Source organism: Macaca mulatta, chromosome 4 (assembly GCF_049350105.2).
Source record: "Macaca mulatta isolate MMU2019108-1 chromosome 4, T2T-MMU8v2.0, whole genome shotgun sequence".
Lineage (NCBI taxonomy): Eukaryota > Metazoa > Chordata > Mammalia > Primates > Cercopithecidae > Macaca > Macaca mulatta.
In genome coordinates, this window is record NC_133409.1 from 165,504,450 (window position 1) to 165,529,648 (window position 25,199).

A 25,199-nucleotide genomic window follows, 5' to 3' on the forward strand; every position below is an offset into this window, starting at 1 on the left:
TCATAAGGACCACAGAACCTAGATCCCTCACGTGCACAATTCACACCAGGGTTCACACTCCTATGAGAATCTCACGCTGCAGCTGATCTGACAGGTGCGGAGCTCAGGTGGCAATTCTGGCTCGCCAGCCCTTCACCTTCTGCTTTGCCACCCAGTTCCTAACAGGCCATGGACCAGTACCAGTCCACAGCTCGGGGGTTGGGGACCCCTGGCTTAAGGAATACAGGGCTGGTAAAATAATTGTTGAGCCTCAAGTCCAGATTTTCAATACATATGGTGAGGCATACTGAAAGACTGATGTCAAGTACGAGGCAAGTTGACAGATTTTAAGAATTACGGGTGCATTTATATCGCAATACAAAATTATCACTATATTATGGATATATAATATACCCATTTTAGGGTCTTCTCAGTTTTTTTTTCTTTTAGGAGTTTACTTATACATTTATTATGTTATTTATGATTATATGTTTATAAGGTATACATGGCATTTATTAAAATCACTTATGTCCTGGGATGTTTACATTAACAAAGATCTATGAGGAGGATTTTCTCAGTGAAGAGGACTTGATTTACAAAACTGAATTCTAGAATTTTCTGACAGTCAATCCAATTGCAAACGGCTTTATCTGATATCTATCTCAAAGCAGACCTCATTCATCAGGGAAGCTGATGGCATGCTGGATAAATTCTCTAATTCAAACAGAAGGACTCAGCTGTCTTTTCTAAGTATGACACATGAGCAAGGGGCAAATCAAAGTAGGAAAAAAATCATTTTAACATCCAGAATTCATCACAGTATTTAAACAATTAGAATTTTACTTTATTTCAGAATAAGTTTACAGTTGAAAAATGATTTACTAAAGCCACATTATTCATACAGACAAAACTTTCATAGCAAAACCTTGGTACATGAGCATTAATAATTCGAATACTATATGGATATAGAAGATATTTAAAAAATGAAAACGATGTATTCCAAAGGCTGTAATAGGCACGCTATATATGCTTGTACTGGGCCCGCCAAGCATTATACTGTAATTCATTAAATGTGATCCAAGAAATTGCAGATTTTTCAGCACTATGTACTGAAAAGATAAAAAGGAATATAATAGCTACTCTTATGCTAAAGAAGCTTCTACTATCAAGACTACAAAATAGGAGCAGCAAGCCAAACCAACAGATAATGCCTTAGGTTTTCGGAGAAATAATACATGTATGGCTTTTTCATGTTCATTTTTGAGGCTAGTTAGCAAGTCTGGCAGATGGAAAAGAGGAAATTAGTCTATAATAAAACATTAAAGACATAATTTACAAGGCATCTGATATTTAACATGTTCAAACTTGGAAAATAATAACTGAGCTTGATTTTAAAGCAAAGTTGCGAGGTATTACATAGCAAAAAAATGACTTCTTCTGATTAATGTTTTGGCATAAGAATCTCTTATGCAGAAGAAAAGTAAGTTTTCAAATGACATGGTGGAAAAATATGTAAGATGAATAACTAGAATTTACTTTCAGTTTTCAGTAACTACAGAGAATATAGGTCTTCTAAGGACCAAGAAACTGAATTTGGTCCTTAATATAAACTCTTAGGTCTTTTAAAAGTGTGGGTTGAAATATGTACTCATGCTGACAGTATCCACGCTGATAAAGGTGAACATGTGGTAACAATAAGAAAAAACGTGTACATTTTTCAGGGCATACTACTACTTCTACATTATATTGAAATTGCCTAAAAGGTAAAAATGTACATCTTAGATTCTCAAAGGTTTTATTTTTTAACTAGCAATGAAATATAAGTGTAAAAGTGAATCATGCAGTCTTTTTATCTATCAGTTACTGTGTTCATGATATGAGGGGAACAGAATTCTTTTTTTTTTCCCTTTAAATCCATAATGTTCACAAGTCATCATGTGGAACTAAAATCACACACAAAGGCAAATCATGAGGAAACGTTAAATATTTCAAAATGCCCACGAGGCGTGCCAGAAACAGTGCTGTGTCTACAGCACAGAATTGTTGGAGGCCAAAGCTAAAGCAGTAGGTGCTACTGCAACTTCTAGCTCTTTACTGCTGCTTTTTTGTTTGTTTGATAGGGGGGGATTCAGGTGAGGGAGTTCGGTCTCTCGGGAAGTTAGGCCATAATTTCTGCAGGTTCAGTGATTAACTTGGATCCATCCCATGCTGTCTTGAACTGTTCAGGAACGGGAAATTCTCTCTGGAAATAGGCAAGAAGAACAAAGTTATTTAAACTACAATGAAGTTATTTAAAAGAAGGCTTCCTTTTGCAAACAGATGGGGAGGCTGATTTTTGCCACATGATAGGCAAAGAAATTCGATCGAATTGCAAGCTGCGTCATGGGGAGGTCTTTGTCACGTGGAGACTTGCATATGTCACGTGTCAGTTCTGTGACTTCAAGTCAGTATCATCATTAAAGCTAAAAGCATCATTTAGAGCGAACCAGGCATCCTTCTACGCACTGGACAAAGATGAACTCGGCAGATCTCCTATAATAACCCTATGAGCTAGGAGTTCTTGGGGATGCCATCTGCAGGAAACAGAGGCCTGAAAGATTAAGCAACTGGCCCTAAAAGATGTGGCCAGTAACAGCACAGCCAGAATTCAAATCTGGGCTCTATTTTACCCACTACTCTCCACTAAACTTCAACATGCACATGAATCAACTGGGATCTTATGAAAATGCAGATTCTGGCTGGGCACAGTGGCTCACGCTTGTAATCTCATAACTCTGGGAGGCCAAGGCGGGTGGATCACCTGAGGTCAGAAATTCAAGACCAGCCTGGCCAACATGGTGAAACCCTATCTCTACTAAAAAAAATACAAAAAATTAGCCAGGAGTGGTGGCATGCGCCTATATTCCCAGCCACTCGGGAGGCTGAGGCAGGAGAATCGCTTGAACCCGAGAGGCAGAGGTTGCAGTGAGCCGAGATCATGCCACTGGACTCCAGTCTGGGCAACAAGAGTGAAAACTCCGTCTCCAAATAAATAAATAAAAATAAATAATAATAATAATAATACTAAAATGCAGATTCTGACCCAGGATCTTATTAAAATGCAGATTCTCCCTGGCTGGGCTTGGTGACTCATGCCTGTAATCCCAGCACTTTGGGAGGCCGAGGTGGGCGGATCACCTGAGGTTGGGAGTTCAAGACCAGCCTGACCAACATGGAGAAACCCTGTCTCTACTAAAAATACAAAATTAGCCAGGCGTGGTGGTGCATGCCTATAATCCCAGCTACTCGGGAGGCTGAGGCAGGAGAATCGCTTGAACTCAGGAAGCAGAGGTTGCAGTGAGCCGAGATCACGCCACAGCACTCCAGCCTGGGCAATGAGAGCAAAACTCTGTCTCGGAAAAAAAAAAAAAAAAATGCAGATTCTGATTCAGGATCTTATGAAAATGCAGATTCTAATTCAGTAGGTCTGGGGAATGGAATGAGAAACTGCATTTCCAACAAGCTCCCAGGTGATGCCAATGCTGCTGGTTCCAATCACATGGAGTGGAAAGGTTTTATCCCAGAGGTAGCTCTCTACTCTTTGATAAATTGTAAAAATGAGCTTAGGGTTATATACACGTTTGTTACCCTTCACCAAGGCACTCTACTTTTCCCATTGGAAAATACACATACAAACACATACACACAAAGAATAATAGAGAATAGTAAAAATAAAAGTAGTCTGAGTCAACACACTCCTTTCCCAGACAGTGATTCTTAGTGATTCTCCAGTCATTTCAGAAGAGGATAGAAGACCTCCTCCAAGGCAAGGAAGAAGGACCGAAGACTTTCAGAAGAAGATAAAAAACCTCTCCAAGGCAAGGAGGCCTTGGACCTGGCTTCTGGGCCTCTTCGGACTTCCCGTCCATGCAGTGCTTGTTGAAACCTCATGTGTCTGATAAGTGATGCCCATGCTCGCAAGCCGTGGTGTTTTCACGGAACACACATGGGTACTTATCTTTCTAGATGTAGGATCCAACTGTTTCTTTGGGATGAAGTCATTCATTCATTCAAAAGGAAAGGCCTGGGCCAGGCATGGTGGCTGACACCTGTAATCCCAGCACTTTGCGAGGCTGATGCCAGCAGATCATCTGAGCCCAGAAGTACAGGACCAGCCTGGGCCACATAGCGAGACCCCACTGTATAAGGACAAGCCTTACACAGTGTAGTGCTGCTGACGAGCCACTCTGATTTGGCATCTCTTTTGGCAGAGTTGCAGAGGATTCCCAGGAGTGGGGATGGTAATCCCACCCTCTCCTTTGTCTCTGCCTGTCCTCAGGGATACTGTTTCTACAAAACATACAAAAATTAGCAGGGTGTGGTGGCACATGCCTGTAGTCCCAGCTACTTGAGAGGCTGAGGCAGGAAGATCGATTGAGCCCAGGGGGGTCAAGGCTGCAGTGAGCCATGATCGCACCACTGCACTCCAGTCTGGGCAACAGGGCAAGACCCTGTCTCGAAAAAACAAACAAACAAACAAATAAATAAAATAAAGGCAAAGCCCTTGCTATAATGAGTGATGTATTCTTCTTGAGTAAAATCTGCAATGGAAAAATCTTGAAGAACCCACAATCTGAATAACGTGTGTGTGTTTGTGTAGCCAATATTCCTTCTGGGGCTCTTCTAGATGGGTAGACGAGGCTTGGTGTTTGTTCTCAAGAACCAGGCCAAGCAGAGAATGTGCCAGATGAAGCCACCTCTTTGATAGTAATTGCACTACAGCTGCCCCAAATCTGTTCCTGGCAGTGAGGGGTTAGTAATATGCTAACGGGTCTTCTCTGGAGACCAACTTCTTTCAAGACGAAACATCCCCTCCATTCATTCCTACACCACAATGCCCACGGCAGGTCCTCTGTGTTGTTCCCTACCAGCTCCAACCAAGAACACATGAAGAGGGCCACAAGGTACTTGACCTATAAGAGGCAAGATCTCGTTTTTTTTTTTTTTTTTTTTTTTTTTTGAGATGGAGTCTTGCTCTGTCACCCAGGCTGGAGTGCAGCGGCATGATCTCGGCTCACTGCAACCTCTGCCTCCCAGATTCAAGTGACTCTCCTGCTTCAGCCTCTCGAGGAGCTGGGACTACAGGTGCCCACCACCACATCCAGCTAATTTTTTGCATTTTTAGTAGAGCCGGGGTTTCACTGTGTTGGCCAGGATGGTCTTGATCTCCTGAGCTTGTGATCTGCCCGCCTCAGCCTCCCAAAGTGCTGGGATTACAGGCGTGAGCCACCATACCCAGCCAAGACCTTGGTTTTTAGCATGAATGCTCAGGTTTTGACTTACACTCATCCTTTAGGCCGGTGGATCTTAATGCTGGCTCCCCACTGGAACTGCCTGGGAAGCTTTAACAATTACAGATGCCTGGGTCCCATGCCCACAGATTCCAGCTTCATTAGTCTGCAGTGTTCATCCAAACCCCACTGCTTTTCTTAGCAGATCCAGTCCCATGCAGCTGAGCCTTCTGCTTAAACGACTATAAAGCCCAGGGCTCCCTCCAATTTTTGGCTCTGCTACTCTGAAGCTGTTGGCATCAGCTCTCCAGGAATTTTTTTAGGTGGAGAACCCAAGAGAGGAGTCTTCTCTATCTCAGGGTTAGACTGTCCATACGCACTTACTAGTGAAGCATGGCCTGAGGCTTGCCGAGTTTTGTTTTTTAAACTGAAATGATGAATTCTGGCCTGTAATGTATGACACGTGGCTGAGCAGAGCTGAAGAAGTTACTGCCAGGTGTGGAAGGGAGAATGTGTCAGCAGTCGCGCTGTCTGCCGAAGGAGATCAGCCTGTGTGTCGATTGCTGCGTAGGCCCTGGCGACTGACCCCTCAGGCTGAGGGAGCGCCTCTTCCAGATGTTTGCCTGCTAAGTTATGTTTTCTCCCGTCCTTCTCTGGTTCACTGGCTCCCTGCACTGGCAGACTTAGAGGGAATTTTGTGTTTTTGGTTTGTTTGTTTTTTGTTTTTTGGTTTTTTTTGGAGACTGAGTCTCGCTGTGTCGCCCAGGTTGGAGTGCAATGGCGCAATCTTGGCTCACTGTAACTTCCGCCTCTTGGGTTCAAGCGATTCTCCTGCCTCAGCCTCCCAAGTAGCTGGGATTCACATGGCTAATTTTTGTATTTTTAGTTGAGATGGGTTTTTGCCGTGTTGACCAGGCTGGTCTCAAACTCCTGACCTCAAATGATCTGCCCCACTCAGCCTCCCGAAGTGCTGGGATTACGGGGTGAGTCACCGTGCTTGGCCTTCTCTATTGATCTCCCCACTTCCAAGTAGCAACTAGCAGATCCATCACACTTCATGAGCCAGGAAATGCACTTATTTATTCATACTCCCTTTTCAAAGTGTGAGAATATGCGTATGCTTCTTTGAGAAGGTGCTTTGTTGAGGAGAGAAAGCTGAGAAAATAAATAGTGGCCAAGTCTCTTAGACTAGTGTTTCTCAGAAGGGCCATTGGATGGACTTAATGGATATGCTTGTTAAAAATCAGATTCCTGGGCCTCACTCCAGGGCTCCTGAATCCAACCTCAGGTGGAAGATCGGGGGACTGGCATTTTCATAAAACTTCCCGATTCTTACACTTAACCTCTCACTGAAGCATAGCTGCACAAATAGCCCTACTTATTGTCTTTTCTCTGTCCTCACATTTTTTCTCCGAGGTATTTGTCCTTCTTTCCTTTCACCTCCACCAGAGCAAAGGAAAATATTTAGTCCTACATAATACGAACTCAGATGCACGCTGTGCTATTTGATAAACACCGGTACATTAAATGAATTATTAGTACACTACCTTGAGAATCGGAAATCCAGGAGTGAGTACAGTCAAGAAGCTAATAGGCGGGAAGAGATGCGGAAGACAGCTCCCTGAATTCCTCTCCTGCCTGTGAATTATGCTACAAATAAAGCTTGCAGTTGGTGGTTGATTACTCAATCTCTAAGAATGTTAATAATGAAGGCTCCAGAAAAATTCTTGACAGCCGTCTGAAAGGTACTTACATAATCACCATCCTGAGGGATAAGTATGTTCATTTCAGATGACTTGGCGCTCACGATCTCACAGTCTAATGCATCTTCACTGAGGTATATGTGGCAACCTTCTGTCTTATTAATGGAAATTGTTGGCACTCTCCCCATTACCTGAAATAGGAAAAAATATCTGGGACCAAAGCAAAGAAGCAGAAATCACAATGCCCTTGAAAAAATACAATCTCTTGGCTTTAGCTTGGGTTTAACCAAACATTAGGATTTACTGGGTCAGAGCTGGGGAGGTGGGTTAATGGCAAAGCCTTCAGGCAGAATAGGATAGGTGGCATTCGGGGACAGAATGAAAAGACCACACAAGGGGATTCTCAAACCTCAGGGTCTCTTTCCTGAGACAAAATTAAGGGATTAATTTGGGAACAGTGGCTAGATGTTCAGAAAAAGCCTCACAACTGTGTTAGTGGATTTGAAACATGTATTTGATTTCATGATAAAGGAAACAAGATGTATTCACATTCATTTGCTTGAAATTTTACTTTTGACAAATCTCTACGAAACTAGGATTAAAACAAGTTCTAAAGTTGTCACTTACAAGTAAAACTATTCTTGAGTAAAAACTGAGTAGATTTTTTCCTGAACTTAAATAAGAAACACTACCATTCTTTCCACATAAGTCCTTTGCCGGATAAAAATCTCAGTGGCTGAATTTGAGGCTTACATGAGATGAATGTCTAGGTATTTTGAAATGTATTCATTTCAGGAGCCAAAACTGGGGGCTTGGCTCAGGATACTCATTATATAGATAAATAGGATCATACAAAAGAGGAGGCGATCCTTTGTATTGTTTATAAATATCGAAGTGCTATAAAAGTTCTGATCGGTTTTACATTTCTCTTCCAACAATCCGTTTTCAGACATCCCCCCAAAATCTCCATAAGGGCAGACTGTTCCCCCAAAGACCGTATTACAACTCTTTAATTTTCCTTCTTGTCATGGTAATTAAAGCGATAAAGACATCTCTTCTTTCACAGTGGAGAAAAGGCTGGATGGCAAACCGGGAGCAACTCCTGTTGATGGTGCAAGTGATGTAAAGAATTCCTTGTGGGGAGTCTGGCCAGGTCACTCTACTTCTCTGGTTCCTCCTCTCTCTTCATAGAAACTGAACACTAAGTTGGAATTGAGCCCCAGTGGAAAAATAAAATAGGCAGGGGTAGTTCAAGGACAGGTACACATAGGGCTCTATCACAAATAATAACACGGCACCTATATCTGTATTTCAAGAATGTGTCTGCAGTCATGTTTTGGTGATTTCTAGATGTCCTTTCTAAATTTTGTGTTTATTTTTATTTTTTTGAGACAGAATTTCGCTCTGTCACTCAGGCTAGAGTGCAATGGCGCCATCTCGGCTCACTGCAACCTCCACCTCTGGGGTTCAAGCGATTCTTCTGCCTCAGCCTCCCAAGGATCTGGGATTACAGGTGTGCACCACCATGCCCGGCTGATTTTTTGTATTTTTAATAGAGATGGGGTTTCACAATGTTGGCCAGGCTGGTCTCAAACTCCTGACCTGCTTGCCCTGGACTCCCAAAGGGCTGGGATTACAGGTATGAGCCACTGGGCCTGGCCAGATTTTGGATTTTTTGACTAGGGATGCTCTATGTGTACTGGAATTTTAAGAATGCTTCTGGTATGTCAGAATTTAATTTCCACAGCATTTTGGGGCAGTACTGCATTTGGGTATGTAGTAAACATGTCTTTCTTCCCTGGTGACCTGTGAAAACATTGAGAGCAGAGATTGTTTCTTATCAGGAGAGCCGGGCCAAAGAATAGCTCCTCTGCTGAGCGATGGGTGACGTGCATTTAATACATGTTTCTGCATTAATATTGTTTTTCATGAATTTCTCTCTCCATACAATTTTACAAATTTCCATTGATTATCTTAGTCTTTTCTCTCCCCCATAATTTGTACTATCATCTTAGGATAGTTTGCCAAAAATAGGAATGCTGGGCCAAATCATATGAACTTTCATCCATTCCCCTTCCCCACCCTTTTCAATATTTTAGTATTATTGAAGTGAAATCTGCAAACATAAAATTCACCCATTTAATTTAATTTAATTTAATTATTTTTTATTTTTTTGAGATGGAGTCTTGCTCTGTCACCCAGGCTGGAGTGCAGTGGCATGATCTCAGCTCACTGCAACCTCCACTTCCTGGGTTCAAGTGATTCTCCTGCCTTAGCCTCCCGAGTAGCTGGGATTGCAGTTGTGTGCCACCACGCCCAGCTGATTTTTGTATTTTTATTAGAGACTGGGTTTCACAGTGTCAGCTAGGCTGGTCTCGAACTCCTGAGCTCAGGTGATCCACCCACCTCGGTCTCCCAAAGGAGGGATTATAGGTGTGAGCCACCACATCTGACCAAATTCACCCACTTTAAGTGTACAATCCAATGATATTGAATAAATTTACAGAGCTGTGCAATCATCACTACAATCCAGTTTGAGAACATTTCTATTAGCCCCCAAATATCCCTAATGCCCATTTATAGTCAATCCCCATCCCCACCCCCAGGTAACTGTTCATCTACCTTCTGGTTCCATTGTGACCAAACCCTTTTAAAACAATGTATCAAGTGTTTTAAATAGGTCGCGATATTCACTTGGTTTGAACATTCAAAAGTTCAAAAATCATTCAGTAAAATGTCTTTCTCTTGTCTCTGAGCCACATGGCCAAGTTTCCAGTCCCCCATGGTTTATCCTTTCAGAGGGTATTTTTATAACGCATGTCTGTATCCTTAAAAATTATGATATATTTCAAACATAGAAACATATAGAAATTATATAACACATACATAAGTACATATATGTCCAACCACCAAATAGCTTTATAGACTATTACATTTTGGCTTATTAGCTTTTTTTTTTTGGATTAAAATCTGGCAATATAGTTGAAGTCTCCAGTCTGTACCATCCAACACCTCATTCACCTTCTTCCTTCCCTCCCTAGATGTAACTCCTGTTCTGAATTTTGTGTTTGTCATTCACCAGGTCTGTCCATCACGTGAGTTGCCTGGGACGGCCATCTGGAGCTCTCATAAGCATATTTAATATGAGTTTTGCATGTTTTAAATTTTTTAATAAATGGATACATTATACATAGCCTGCAATTCTATAATTTGCCTTTATTGCTCAATGTTGTTTTTGAGATTTACCTATTTTTATACATGTAACTGTAGTTCATTTTTTTTTTTTTTTTTTTTTGAGACGGAGTCTCGCTCTGTCGCCCAGGCTGGAGTGCAGTGGCCGGATCTCAGCTCACTGCAAGCTCCACCTCCCGGGTTCACGCCATTCTCCTGCCTCAGCCTCCCGAGTAGCTGGGACTACAGGCGCCCGCCACCTCGCCTGGCTAGTTTTTTGTATTTTTTTAGTAGAGACGGGGTTTCACCGGGTTACAGGATGGTCTCAATCTCCTGACCTCGTGATCCGCCCATCTCGGCCTCCCAAAGTGCTGGGATTACAGGCTTGAGCCACCGCGCCCGGCCTCATTTTTTTCTTTTTAGATGGAGTCTTGCTTTTGTCGCCCAGGCTGGAATGCAATGGCGCAATTTCGGCTCACTGCAACCTCCACCTGCTGGGTTCAACTGATTCTCCTGCCTCAGCCTCCAGAGTAGCTGGGATTACAGGTGACCGCCACCATGCCCAGTTAATTTTTGTATTGTTAGTAGAGACGGGGTTTCACCATGTTGGCCAGGCTAGTCTCGAGCGCCTGACCTCAGGTGATCCACCCGCTTCAGCCTCCCAAAGTGCTGGGATTACCGGTGTGAGCCACTGTGCCTGGCCGGTTCATTTTAGCTGCTATGCTAGTTAAACTACCAACTGGTATCCTATTGGGAGGGTTTATTAACTTACCAACTGGTGGACATTTAAATTGTTTTTATTGCCATTATGAATAATATTGCAATAAACATTTTCACATGTGTCTCCTTGGCACATGTACTGGGGCTTCTTTAGTGTATACACTGAGAGTGAAATTACTCAGTCACAGACTTTGAATGTGACTTTCTTAGATGCTGCCAATTTGCATTGCAGTGAATGTCACAGATTTACTCCCCCAACATTGATGTATCAGGGTTCTCATTGTTTCACCTCCTTAGCAATCCTATAGCATCAGACTTTAGTATGTAGGCAGTCCTCAAATTGATAAGATTCAGTTAACCTAGCACCATGCAAAGTAAGGACAGCCTGAATGCAAAATGGATGAGTGTGAGAAGACATCACTAAATGTGGTATTAATTGGTATCTATACTTCTACTAGTTAGGTAGGTTATAAGTATTTTCATACATTTATCAACCGCTTTCTTTTTTGTCTGAATTGCCTTAATATTCTGTGCCCATTTTTCTATTAGATTGTTTGCCCCTTCCTTCCTTCCTTCCTTCCTTCCTTCCTTCCTTCCTTCCTTCCTTCCTTCCTTCCTTCCTCCTTCCCTCCCTCTTTCCCTCCCTCCCTCCCTCTCTCCCTCCCTTCTCCTGCCCCTCTTCTCTCTTTCTTTCTTGTTTCGCTCTTGTTGCCCAGGCTGGAATGCAATGGCATGATTCTTGGCTCCCTCCCTTCCTCCCTCCCTCCCTCCCTCCCTCTCTCCCTTCCCTTGCCCCCTTCTCTCTTTCTTTCTTGTTTCACTCTTGTTGCCCAGGCTGGAATGCAATGGCACGATTCTTGGCTCACCGCAACCTCTGTCTCCTGGGTTCAAGCGATTCTCCTGCTTCAGCCTCCTGAGTATCTGGGATTATAGGCATGCACTACCATGCCCAGCTAATTTTGCATTTTCAGTAGAGACGGGACTTCTCCATGTTGGTCAAGCTGGTCTCGAACTCCCAAACGCAGGTGATCCGCCCACCTCAGCCTCCCAAAGTGCTGGGTTTAAGGCATGAGCCACTATACCCAGCAGCCTTTTTCTTATTGATTTAAGTTCTTTATAAATTCTAGATACAAATCCTTTTTGATTATCTGCATTGCAAATATCTTTCTTCAGTCCATGGCTTGTCTTTCAGCTTCACGTTATGTCTTCTGCTAAACATATAATTTAAATTTTGATGTAGTTAAAATGACCAGTCCTTTCTTTATGGTTTGTGCTTTTTGACCCTAATTAATTTATTTCCTACTCTGAGGCATAAAATTTTTCTTCTACATGTTATTATCAAAGTTTAAAAGTATTTGTTTTTCACAATTAGCATTTTACTTTTATGTAGGATGTGAGGTAGAATTCAGTGTATTTTTTTCCCACACGGATAATCAATTGCCTTAAAATACAAATTTCCATCTATGCATCTATCGATTTCAGGGCTCACTAGTCTGTTTCATTTATCTATTTTTGTATACCACTAACAATATAGCACTTTACAATGAGTCAATATCAGGCATGCAATTCCCTTCACCTTATTCATCTTTCACAGTTTTAGCTATTCTTGTCCATTTGTTTTCCAAATGAATTTTAAGACCATTTTTTCATTTAAAACTGTTGAGATTTTGAGCTGAATTTCATTAAACTCACATTAAATAACTGAGACCACTGATAGTGTTGTGTTCCTGTTCACTGACTTACACCACCACTCTTGCATTCTTTGTAACTATCTCCCATTTCTGTTTACTTTTTTTTTGCTAGGTACCTACAGTTTTGTTGCACCTAGCAACAAAATAGCTATTTCAACCTTATTTTCCGTTACATTTTCTTTTCTTTTCTTTATTTCTTTCTTTTCTTTTCTTTTCTTTTTTTTTTTTTGAGACAGAGTCTAGCTCTATTGCCAGGCTGGAGTGCAGTGGTGCGATCTTGGCTCACCGCAACCTCCGCCTCCTGGGTTCAAGCGATTCTCCGGCTTCAGCCTCCTGAGTAGCTGAGACTACAGGCGCCCGCCACCATGCCGAGCTATTTTTTTGTATTTTTAGTAGAAATGGGGTTTCACCGTGTTAGCCAAGATGGTCTCAATCTCCTGACCTCATGATCCACCAACCTCGGCCTCCCAAAGTGCTGAGATTACAGGTATGAGCCACCGCGCTCAACCTCTATTGCATTTTCTAAAACTTATTTGTGGTAGAAAGAAATGCTATTGATTTTTGCCTGTTCATATCATATCCTACCATCTTGCTGAATATTTTTTCAGTTTTATAGTTTCTTGAATCTCTTGGGTTTTATATAAACGCATTTATTTTGTTGGGAAATAAGGACATTTTTATCTCTTCCTTTTCCAGTTTTATCTCTCTCAATCATTATCTTATTGCATAGGTTATTGCTTGAGCCCAGGAGTTCGAGACTAGCCTGGGCAGCAGAGCTATGCCCTGTCTCTACAAAAGATTAGCTAGGGATAGTGGCACACTCCTGTAGTCCTGGCTACTCAGGAGGCTGAAGTGGGAGAATCAATGGAGCCCAGGAGTTTGAGGCTGCAGTAAGCTGTGATCACCACACTGTACTCCAGTCTGGGCTCAAGCAAGACCCTGTCTCAAAAAAAAAAAAAAAAAAAAAAAAAGATAGAAGTTATAATTGGCCAAAACCAAGAAGTCCTTTAGATTTTGGCATACTATAAAATTCCATTTGGCTAAATCAAAATGATTAAAGATTTAAATTCACAGATTTTCTTCTGTTTTGCAAATTCAACTCCAACTCTACTTCCCAGGTTGTTTTTCTGATGATCTCACTGATTCTTTAGAAAAACTTCCTCCTCGTGATCCAGGACCAATTTTTCCTGAGAAAAAAGTTCTCTTTGGAATGGTGCTAATCATACTAGGAGAGTCTCACAGTATTTTTATTTATGCATTAGTTGATTCACTCAAATCATACTCATCAAACATTTACTGGACGCCTACTATGTACAGGTACTGTGCAAGTTTCTGGGGCTATAAAGAATAGTTAGCTCTCTCTCTTCTTTTTTTTTTTTTTTGAGATGGAGTCTCTCTCTGTTGCCCAGGCTGGAGTGCAGTGGTGCGATCTCAGTTCACTGCAACCTCTGCCTCCCAGGTTCAAGCGATTCTCCTGCCTCAGCCTCCCAAGTAGCTGGGACTACAGGCACCCACCACCACACCCAGCTAATTTTTGTAGTTTCAATATAGATGGGGTTTCACCATGTTGGCCAGGCTGCTCTCAAACTCCTGACCTCAGTGATCCACCTGCCTTGGCCTCCCAAAGTGTTGGGATTACAGGCGTGAGCCACCATGCTGGCCAGTTAGCTGTCCTTGAAATGAGATGGTATTCCAGTAATGGAAACACAAAATGGGATCTGTTAGAAGAGATTGAAAAGACAGAACTAACACTGAGAAGTAAGAGAGGGGTCTATCAAGTGGGTGATGATAGAGCTGTGTCCAGAGGGAACAGGAATAAGAGTATTTTAGGTGGCCACTGGGGAGTCTTGCTCTGCCGCCCAGGCTGGAGCGCAGTGGCGCGATCTCAGCTCACTGCAAGCTCCGCGTCCCAGGTTCACGCCATTCTCACGCCTCAGCCTCCCGAGTAGCTGGGACTACAGGTGCCCGCCACCGCGCCCCACTAATTTTGTTTTTGTATTTTTAGTAGAGACGGGGTTTCACCATGTTAACCAGGATGGTCTCGCTCTCCTGACCTTGTGATCGCCCACCTTGGCCTCCCAAATTGCTGGGATTACAGGCGTGAGCCACCCGCCTGGCCGCAAGGCTCCTTCTTATAGGCGGAGTGGATGGTCTGTGCAAGGCCATAGCTTACAGCATGGTTGGAAAGGCTCTGCTTACCTGGATTTGAATGTCCTGGGAGTTGATCACTTCCACAATGCCCACCACATTGTCAAACACCAGGCCGAGCTTCTTACAGTTGTCTAGGGGGGAGAAAAAAACACACCAAAAAAACAACTCCACTAAATACATACAGCTTGTTTCTATAACATCATAAATAACCATAGAGCCATAATTCTGCCCTACCAATTATAATGGAGTTTACTTTCCCTTTTATCTGAAGAGTTGATTTTTCGCATTTGAAAATGTAAGCCACTTGTTTCAGCTCAGTCTCTGAAATCACAAGGTCATTCCTGTCCTCTTGGTACTCCTAGAATTAAGACAAATACAAATACATAAGGATACATAAACGGAATCCACTGCACACTGAAATTGCTACGAGCTCAGCATGAAGTATGGCTTTGCAGTATATTCGTTCGGAACCATCTCCTTATGGATGAAACCACAGGTCTTACTCTCATTGTTAGGATGGGAAACACGGAACCACTTCTTGGAAGCACGTCAGTATCTCTTTGTAAACATCAGGCATCAGGCACCCTAGCAGGTGGGAGGCTGGAGCAGGGATGTGAGAGCTTTTTGTTGAGACCTTGATGCCAAGTCTGGACTCGATGCTGCAGCAAAACCTGCTGTGTCAAACAGGAGTTGGGCAAACAGGCTGGTGAAGGGTCACAGCAGTGGTCTAAGCCCCGTGTGTTTTCAAGGCGATGACAACTCTCCAGGGACTCTGGTCCTTCATCTTTAGGGAAGCCCTCCAGATCAACAGGAGACACCAGCTTTCACTCCCATTTGAAGTGTCTGCATCCTGCTCACACAGCCCAGACAGTGCGGGGTGGCAGCAGTAGGGTACAGAGGAATCAATCCCTCTATCTGTGGGACCGGACGAAACATCTCCCAGCACGTGAGAGTGCGGCAGACTTCCCAGTTCCATAGATTAACAGTCTGTCTTGCTGCCTGATTAAAAGCTTAGAGAAAGAATAGCTAAATCCACAGAGACAGAAAGTAGAATGGTAATTGCCAGGGGCTGGGAGGGATGCAGGGGGAGAAATAGGGAGCTATTGGTTAAGGGTACAGACTCTTGGTTCTGCAAGATGAAAAGAGTTCTGTGCTGGGTGGTGGTGATGGCAGCACAACCATGTGAACAGACTTAATGCCACTGAACTGGACACTTAAACACAGTGAATAGTCCATTTTATGTTACGTGTATTTTACTACCACTTACAAAATAATTTAAAAAGTTGAAGAAAAGAATGCATGAGAACCTGTGAAAATAAAGTTTATGGAAGCATTCAGAAACGCCCTGGTTTCTACTCTAGCCAGTGGTTTTTGCCTCTGCCACTTCACTTAGGTGGTTAATAGGTACAAATATATAGTCAGAAGGAATAAATCCTAACTTTCGATAGCAGAGTAGGGTAACTGTAGTTAACAGCACTGTCTTATATATTTCAAAATAGCTAGAAAAGAGGCCTTGAAATGTTCCTACCACATAGAAATGACAAATACTCAAGGTAATGGACACCCCAAATATCCTGACTTGGTCATTACCCCTTCTTTTTTTTTTGAGACAGAGTCTCACTCTGTCACCCAGGCTGGAGTGCAGTAGCATGATCTCAGCTCGCTGCAACCTCTGCCTCCCGGGTTCAAGTGATTCTCCTGTCTCAGTCTCTCAAGTAGCTGGGATTACAGGCGTGTGCCACCATGCCTGGCTAATTTTTGTATTTTTAGTAGAGATAGGGTTTCACCATGTTGGTCAGGCTGGTCTCGAACTCCTGAGCTCAGGTGATCCTCCCACCTCAGCCCTCCCAAAGCGCCAGGATTACAGACATGAGCCACTGAACCTGGCCAATCGTTATACATTCTATGCATATAACAAAATATCACAGGTACCCCATAAATATGTACAAATGTTATGTATCAATAAAAAAATTTTTAAAAAAGAAATCCTTCAGATCTTGGTAAATGGTTTGACTGTTGCTCCTTTCATTGGCACGTGTCAGGAAAATAAAGGTTAAAATGCTTCACTTACCACTCTCCATTTCTTTCCTTCCAACTCCAACACTGGGGCATGTTTCTGAGAAGGATGAGATTTAGGAGATGTGGGACTTGGAGTGTGACTTTTGGTAGGAGATCGAGTTTGCCCTCCTTGAGCACGCAGGCTGGGATTTTTGTATGTCTTCTGGTCATCTGTGACATGGCGGAGCCCTAGGAGGACAACACACATGGACACATTTATTTTATGCAAAGGGAGATGTCTCTAATTTGCTAGATGAACATGCTGTAAAGAAAGAGCATAAGAACTTTTGGTAATGCAACTTTCAAAACAGTCTAGTGCTTTGTCCAAGTCAGCATGCAGGAGCTGAGTCCTGTACAAGTTTACAGTTGATGGAAGCACTGTAAGTTTTTTTTTTTTTTTTTTTTTTCTGGACATGGAGTCTCCCTCTGTCACCCAGGCTGGAGTGCAGTGGTGCGATCTCAGCTCCCTGCAACCTCTGCCTCCCGGGTTCAAGCGATTCTCCTGCCTCAGCCTCCTGAGTAGTTGGGATTACAGGCATGCACCATCACGCTTGGCTAATTTTTGTATTTTTAGTAGACACAGGGTTTCACCATGTTGGCCACGCTGGTCCTCGAACTCCTGACCTCAGGTGATCTGCCCCCGCTGGCCTCCCAAAGTGCTGGGATTATAGGCGTGAGCCACTGCACCGGCCAAGTATTTTTTTTTTTTTTTAATTTGAGGAACCTCTTCTGTTGAGATATAAAATGATAGATAAAAATCCTGCAAAGAGCAAATACCTGACGAAAAAGGATCACATCTTACTTCTTCTCTTATGGCTAAATCATTCTCTAGACACAGCCTAAAAGGTTAGGGCATTCCAGTGAGTATATATCAGAATATGGAATTGACTTTATGAATCCATTCCTTTACTTTGCAAATGAGTTTCACAGGGCATAGCAGAGCCAGTTGGAGCCAGAGAAAAATTTAGAATTTTGGATTCTTAGCTCCAAGCCCGGTATAGTGGGATATAATTCTTTGACAAGCCTGAACACTGCTTCAGGACAGAGGAGCTAATGTTTGCCATTTTTATTTATTTACTTTTATTTATTTAGAGACAAGGTCTCACTCTGTCACCCAGGCTGGAGTGCAGTAGTGCACTCTAGCTCACTGCAGCCTCCACCTCCTGGACTCAAGCAATTCTCCCACCTCAGATTCCTTAGTAGCTAGAACTGCAGGTGTCTGCCACAATGCCCAGCTAATTTCTGTTTATTTTTGGTAAATACGGAGTCTCACTATGTTGCCCAGGCTGGTCTTGAACTCCTGGGCTCAAGCAATCGGCCCACCTTGGCCTCTCAAAGTGCTGTGATTACAGGCATGAGCCAGCATGCCCAGCCTGCTATTTTTATTTCACTTGATCTTGATGCCTTGGTTGTAAATGATGATGTGCAAGCACCGAGGGCTAAAGCAAGGATGCAGCACAGTGATCCATTTAGAACCCAGAGTCTCTGAGTTCTTCTTTCTGGTCTACACAGTGACCCCCTGAGCCCCTCTGCATGGACATAAGGAACATGGCAGGCTCCTGTCTTCCCAGGACCAGCGGCCCCTCTCCCTGCATGCTGGAGGCAGGGATGGAGTGATGCATCCGTCTCTGGGGCTCCGGCAGCTCACTGTGTCTGGGAGCCAGAGGGAAAGGGAGGCAGCTTCCAGGTCTTGTTTTCTCTCTCACCTTTCGTAATTGCTTCTCCCTGGTTAAGCTGGGCAAATAAAGCTGAGCGTGAAGGAGAAGACTCCTCTTTTCTGCCTTCATTCTCGAAAAGTGGAGGTGGCCCTGGAGGAGGCGGGGGAGGAGGGGGTGGAGGAAGGCCAGGCCCAGAGGAGAGGACAGAAAACGCTGATACTGTGGATGCTACAGGACCCTGAGAAGAGAGAAGACACAGCATTACAATGAGACTGTGCCCTTGCTGGGATTTTGCCCAAGTGAGTCAAAACCTGCTGCCGATGAGGGAGTGGGGTTGAAGCCTCAGCAAAGGCTCCCAGAGGGCACACCTGTGCATCATGGGTCTGTTTGGGAGGGTCTGAACCATGGCAGCTCCAGCTTGGGAACATGGAACACGACTTAGCTGTGTGGCCCTGTCAGTAGGATCTGTGTGGTGATGAGCCCTGCTGCCAAATCAGAGGCAAACGAGCCATACTCCCAAGTCCAGGTCCAAGGCTCAGGATCTAAATGACACCGGGGCTTGGCCAATTTAGAATCACAAGAAAAAAGTGATCCAACCGATAAAACGATTAGCTCTTTTGAGACACTGGAAACTGTAACCACCAATGGGGTGTGGGGGAGGGTAAAAACATTCAGCGGTGATTGGATGCTTCCGAACCTTTTTGAGCAGTGAAAGAGAGAGATACAGAAACTCTCTGGACCTGATTTTCCAAATATGCCTGCCTCATACTGACCCCCAAACAAGGACCATATGTGACCGGGATGCTTGTCCAACCCAAAGGTAATGAGGGTCCAGGATCCATAGGACTTTTCATCAACTGTTGGCTGTTAGTGAATCAACTGAAAATTAAATTCTTCCTGATCCAAGAGCTATGGTTATTCTTATGTTCACTGCTATGTAAAGCACAACCTTTGTTTTCAGTGTGAAAGCCTAACAAATTCAAATGGCAATACGACGTGATAGACAAGAGAGGGACTTGCTTTAGTTCAGTTTTGCTTTTTTTTTTTTTTTTTTTAAGGAGACAGGGTCTCACTCTATTGCCCAGGCTGTGTGCAGTGGCGTGAACATAGCTCACTGCAGCCTCAAACTCCTGAGCTCAAGCGATTCTCCTGCCTCAGCCTCCTGAATAGCTGGGACAACAGGCACGTGCCACTCTGACTGGCTGATTTTTATTTATTTATTTATTTTTTTGTAGAGATGAGGTCGCACTATGTTGCCCAGGCTGGTCTTGAACACCTTAAGTAATCCTCCTACCCTGGTCTCCCAAAGTGCCAGTTTTTATGGACCCCATAGATGATATTTTCACAGAACTTAGAACTGGTAGATAGAAACACAAATATACAGCAAACTTGGCCTATATACTGTTTTGCTTTTATTTATTTATTCATTTTTGAGATGGAGTCTTGTTCTGTTGCCCAGGCTGGACGGCAGTGGCGTGATCTCGGCTCCCTACAACCTCTGCCTCCCAGGTTTAAGCAATTCTCCTGCCTCAGCCTCCCGAGTAGCTGGGATTACAGATATGCGCCACCAAGCCCAGCTAATTTTTGTATCTTTAGTAAAGACAGGGTTTTGCCATGTTGGCTAGTCTGGTCTCAAACTCCTGACCTCAAATTATCCACCCGCCTCAGCCTCCCAAACTGCAGGGATTACAGGTGTGAGCCACTGTGCCTGGCCCTGTTATACTTTTAAACCCTCAAGTAGAACTGTGTACCTCATAATAGGGAATTATAAACAAATCCAATAGTCAGGAAGCTTAAAAAATTGGGAGTAATGGAAATGTGGCTTGGACTCATCAATTTTCAATATCAAATGTGAAAGGTAAAACATTACGTTAAGTGCCAAATATTCACGAAAACGGAATATCCTTATTGTCATAAACAACTTACTATTATGCAGTATCAAAATCAGGGATTCTTAATCTATAGTAGTTTTCAGTTAAAAACAAAACAAAACATGCTGGCTCGGGCATGGTGGCTCACGCCTGGAATCTAAGCACTTTGGGAAGTCGAGGAGGGTAGATTGCTTGGATCGCTTGAGCCCAGGAGTTTGAAACCAGCCTGGGCAACAAAGTGAGACCCTGTCTCTACAAAAAATACAAAAAAATTAGCTGAGCATGGTGATGCATGCCTGTAGTCCCAGCTACTGTGGAGGCTGAGGTGGGAGGATCACCTAAGCCTGGGGGGCAGAGGTTGCAGTGAGACGAGATCACGCCACTGTACCCCAGCCTGGAAAAGAGTGAGACCCTGTCTCAAAGCAAAACAAACAAAAAAACACGCTATTTTCAAAGTACTTATATAATTCCTATTAAGCGTAGAATTACCCTGAAAATAAAATATTATTGTCTTATTCAGAATGCATGTTTTAGAAACCCTGCAGGCTGGAGGCCTCATCTCCTGAAGATTTAATTTGCAATGGTCGTTGTTTCTAATAAAGAGCAGCCTAATTCCATCAGGTTTCTTAGGTCAAGTAGAAAATGATTTCACAGTTCCTGAGACTGACCATTTTCCTCACCAGTATTTGAAATGTTTTCTCTGTTACTGGGATAAAATTTGAGAATTTGCTCTGAATCAGAAAGAGAGTATAATATAAGCTTTGGACATCAAACAGTATTCTAGTCTTCAGACACTGAGAACCACCAAGTATTACTTTTATTCATAAGCACATCATAACTCATACAGCTGGTGAAGGGACAGCCCCCTCCCCCAACATCTGAAACACTGCAGCTTTATAGTCCTATTTTGTGGAAAGGGGAGACGATGCTGGCTTCTAAATCTTAGAATGATTTAGATGGTTCCCTGGCTCTCAGAATTCAGACTCTCTCTCCAAGAGCCATTAAAGGACACTGAAACTAAAAAGCCACAGATTCAACTTTTTGGAACTTTGATACATTCAGATGGCTGGCCCAGGAACAGGAGACAAAGGATTTAATGCTACAAAGTTGAAAATAAAAGCCAAAAAATAAGGGAACTCAGGACCAGTTGAAACTCCGTCTTGGACTAATCCTTTGTATGTCCTGGCTCATTCCCATATCGGCCCCTGCAAGAGTACAATACCAGGCTCTTGTTTCCAAGGTTACTTTTCAATTAGCATTCAGGGGCTTTACCGTGCGGTGGACTCGGAATGAAACTGCTTAGATGTTGCCTTCACTGGGTCTCCGTGAGCTGCCCCTTGCAAAGTCACTCATCTTTGCCCCCTTCTCTTCTCATTCTGTGGGAGATTACAGCACATGGCACGGGAGCTTTCTACATTCTCCTATGTCTGGCCACAAGTGGAATCACAGCCTGACACCATCTTCAGATGTCCCAAGAGAAAACAGAGAGGAGGCTGGGCGTGGAGGTTCACACCTGTATGTAGTCCCAGCACTTTGGGTGGTCAAGGCGGGTGGATCACCTGAGGTCAGGAGTTCAAGACCAGCCTAGCCAACATGGTGAAACACTGTCTCTACTAAAAATACAAAAATTAGTCGGGTGTGGTGGCTCACGCCTATAATCCCAGCATTTAGGGAGGCCAAAAATTCCAAAGAGGACTAGGCTGTGTCACAGAAATACTCTTGCGGGTGGAGGAGGCAGGGGCATAGGCATCTGTATTTTTTGACCTTCCCTAGGTGATTCCAATCTGTAGACAAGTTTGGGAATAACCATTCTTTCCTATATGCTGAAATTAATCTTAATTATGACAACCATATTACTGGGACTACATTGAAATATCTGTTTAGCAGAAAATATGGCAGGAAATCAGAAAGGCTGTTTAAATTCAATATTAAATGGCCAGTCAATGGTATAGACATTACTGAATCACATATCTGCTTGATTCTAAAGCTTTCTTTCTTCAGGGAAATCTTTTATGCTATATTTGGACTTAAAAAGAAAAAGTCATGGCCAGGCGCGGTGGCTCACGCCTGTAATCCCAGCACTTTGGGAGGCTGAGGCCGGTGGATCACCTGAGGTCAGGAGTTCAAGACCAGCATGGCCAACATGGCGAAACCCTGTCTCTACTAAAAGTACAAAATTTAGCAGGGCGTGGTGGTGAGCACCTGTAATCCCAGCTGCTCAGGAGAATCACTTGAACCTGCGAGGCAGAGGTTGCAGTGAACTGAGATCACGCCACTGCACTCCAGCCTGGGTGACAAGAGTGAGACTCCATCTCAAAAAAAAAAAAAAAAGTCATTAGCCAAATTAAAGGAAGGTAGGGGCTACCTTGACTCATAGGTAGTGCAGCCTGTGGGCCTCTGGCTAGAATACATATGAAAGAAGTATTGGGAATTGGTGCAATATCTGGCTCAGTTTTTATCTCCACAACCCCTTGCTGCATCCCCCTGATGCCTTTTAGCACTTGACTGAGCTCCTACAGCACCTCTGGAACCAGTCTTGATCCTATGGGAATATAAGATGTCTTGTGCTTTGACAATTATGTCACTCTTGATGCTGGTTTTGTTGTGACTCTGTGTCCTGCTTCTAGAAACTGGCTGGCCTCTTGCCTCGTTCATTTTTCCTGAGTACCCACTGGGTTGCAGTAGTGGGGTACATGTACCCAGATCTTGACTCTCCATCTAGGGCTCAAGTTGTTCTGAGATAGGGTTGTGACCTGTCTTCTGGAGACTAGAGACGGAACAACACAACCCTTCAGGGTGATTTCCTTTTAAAGATAGACTCTCATGGCAGAGGTGAGGTACCAGGTTGTCTAGACTGGATAAGAAGAAAAGGATCAGATGAGAGCCTGCAGCCTTGAGTGCAGACTTAACCTTGAGGCAGACTTAACCTTAGTTAAGGAGCAGTGATCCATACACAAATGCTTTTTTGAAAAAACAACCTTGTTATGTTGATGAAATAAGCCACTTAAGTATCTTAGAGCCTCAGACTGTGAATAATGAAAAAGTACATTCTATTGGAGTCATTGTAACCACGGCTTACAACTTAAAAAAATGAGGCTGGGCGCAGTGGCTCATGCCTGCAATCCCAGTACTTTGGGAGGCCAAGGTGGGTGGATCATGAGGTCAGGAGATGGAGACCATCATGGCCAACAGGGTGAAATCCTGTCTTTACTAAAAATACAAAAATTAGCTGGGCGTGGTGCACATGCCTGTTGTCCCAGCTGCTGGGAAGGCTGAGGCAGGAGAATCGCTTGAACCCAGGAGGCAGAGGTTGCAGTGAGCTGAGATCATGCCCCTGTACTTCAGCCTGGTGACAGAGGGAGACTCTGTCTCAAAAAAAAAAAAAAAAAAAAGGAAAGAAAAGAAAAGCTACACATCTATGATTTTAAATGCCCATATTCAGAGTACAAAAGTTCACTTCTGTTGCAAGAACACAGCACAACACCTAAAAATGCTGCATTTAAGGTCTATTAAGATTAATTTTCAGAGCAGATATTCAATTATATACTTTTTTTTTGGCACAAAGACTTTTTAAAAAGCTACTGTGCTGCAAATCCCTTTCTCTAAGTTAATTTCAGCTGTCCTGGGAACAGCTGCCTCCTCTATTTTTAAATATATGAACTGTAGCTATAAAATAATGAAACCGATATGCACCATGTGGAAGGTTTGTGATTTTTTTGGATACATATACTATATATAACATATAAGTATACTCTATTTAATGTAGTTGTATACTAACGTACATCAAAATTTGTTTTCAATAAATATTACTTCTTGAAATACTAATCGCTTTATTACTTTAGATTTTATTTTGAAAGGGAAAACACTTCCAAGTTCTTTTTTTTTTTTTTTTTTGGAGGGGTGGGAGTTGAGATGGAGTTTCACTCTTGTTGCCCAGGCTGGAGTGCAATGGCATGATCTAGGCTCACCGCAACCTCTGCCTCCCGGGTTCAAGTGATTCTGCTGCCTCAGCCTCCCGGGTAGCTGGGATTACAGGCATGCACCACCATACCCGGCTAATTTTTTGTATTTTTAGTAGAGATGGGGTTTCTTCATGTTGGTCAGGTTAGTCTTGAACTCCCAACCTCAGGTGTTATGCCCGCCTCAGTCTCCCAGTAGGCTGGGATTACAGGTGCCTGCCACCATGCCTGGCTAATTTTTTTGAATTTTTAGTAGAGAAGGGGTTTCAACATGTTGGTCAGACTGGTCTCAAACCCCTGGCCTCAAATGATTCACCTGCCTTGGCCTCCCAAAGTGCTGAGATTACAGGCGTGAACCACTGCGCTCTACCTAAACTCTAAGATTTTTCAAACCCAGCTGGGCATGGTGGCTCACGCCTATAATCCCAACACTTTGGGAGGCCGAGGTTGGCAGATCAACCAAGGTCAGGAGTTCAAGACCAGCCTGGCCAACATGATGAAACCCTGTCTCTACTAAAAATACAAAAATTAGCCGGGCGTGGTGGCACACACCTGTAATCCCAGCTACTCAGGAGGCTGAGGCAGGAGAATCACTTGAACCCGGGAGGTGGAGGTTGCAGTGAGCCCAGATCGTGCCACTTCACTCCTGCCTGGGGGACAGAGCAAGACTCTGCCTCAAAAATTTCAAACCCAACAATAGGGGTAGAAGAGGATTTGGTTTGTGTAGAATCTAACTATTTATAGTTGGATTGAAAGGGAATTGAATAATTAAGGCTGCTTTGTCAGTCCACTAAACAAACATTTACCAAGGGCTACCTTGCTGGGAATGGGGTACTCGATGAGGAAGCAGGCATACATTCCGCTTTTTCAGAAGCTCATAATCTAGTGGGGGTGGCAAATGCACGAAGAAGTAATTGTAGATGCCGTGTGATATGAGTCACATATCACATGAATGAAGGATGCTGGGG

At 43.4% G+C, this 25,199-nt stretch overlaps 1 protein-coding gene across 1 annotated transcript in view; it reads right to left on the bottom strand.

The window, feature by feature from the left end:
* Positions 1 to 801: 801 nt before the first annotated feature.
* CAP2 (cyclase associated actin cytoskeleton regulatory protein 2) overlaps positions 802 to 25,199 on the bottom strand; it is a 166,641-nt gene continuing 142,243 nt past the window's right edge. The window contains 6 exon segments of the mRNA NM_001266532.1: positions 802 to 2,221; positions 7,003 to 7,143; positions 14,734 to 14,816; positions 14,920 to 15,043; positions 16,757 to 16,932; positions 18,450 to 18,639. Coding sequence (NP_001253461.1) covers positions 2,138 to 2,221; positions 7,003 to 7,143; positions 14,734 to 14,816; positions 14,920 to 15,043; positions 16,757 to 16,932; positions 18,450 to 18,639 — 798 coding nt within the window. The 3' untranslated portion in view covers positions 802 to 2,137.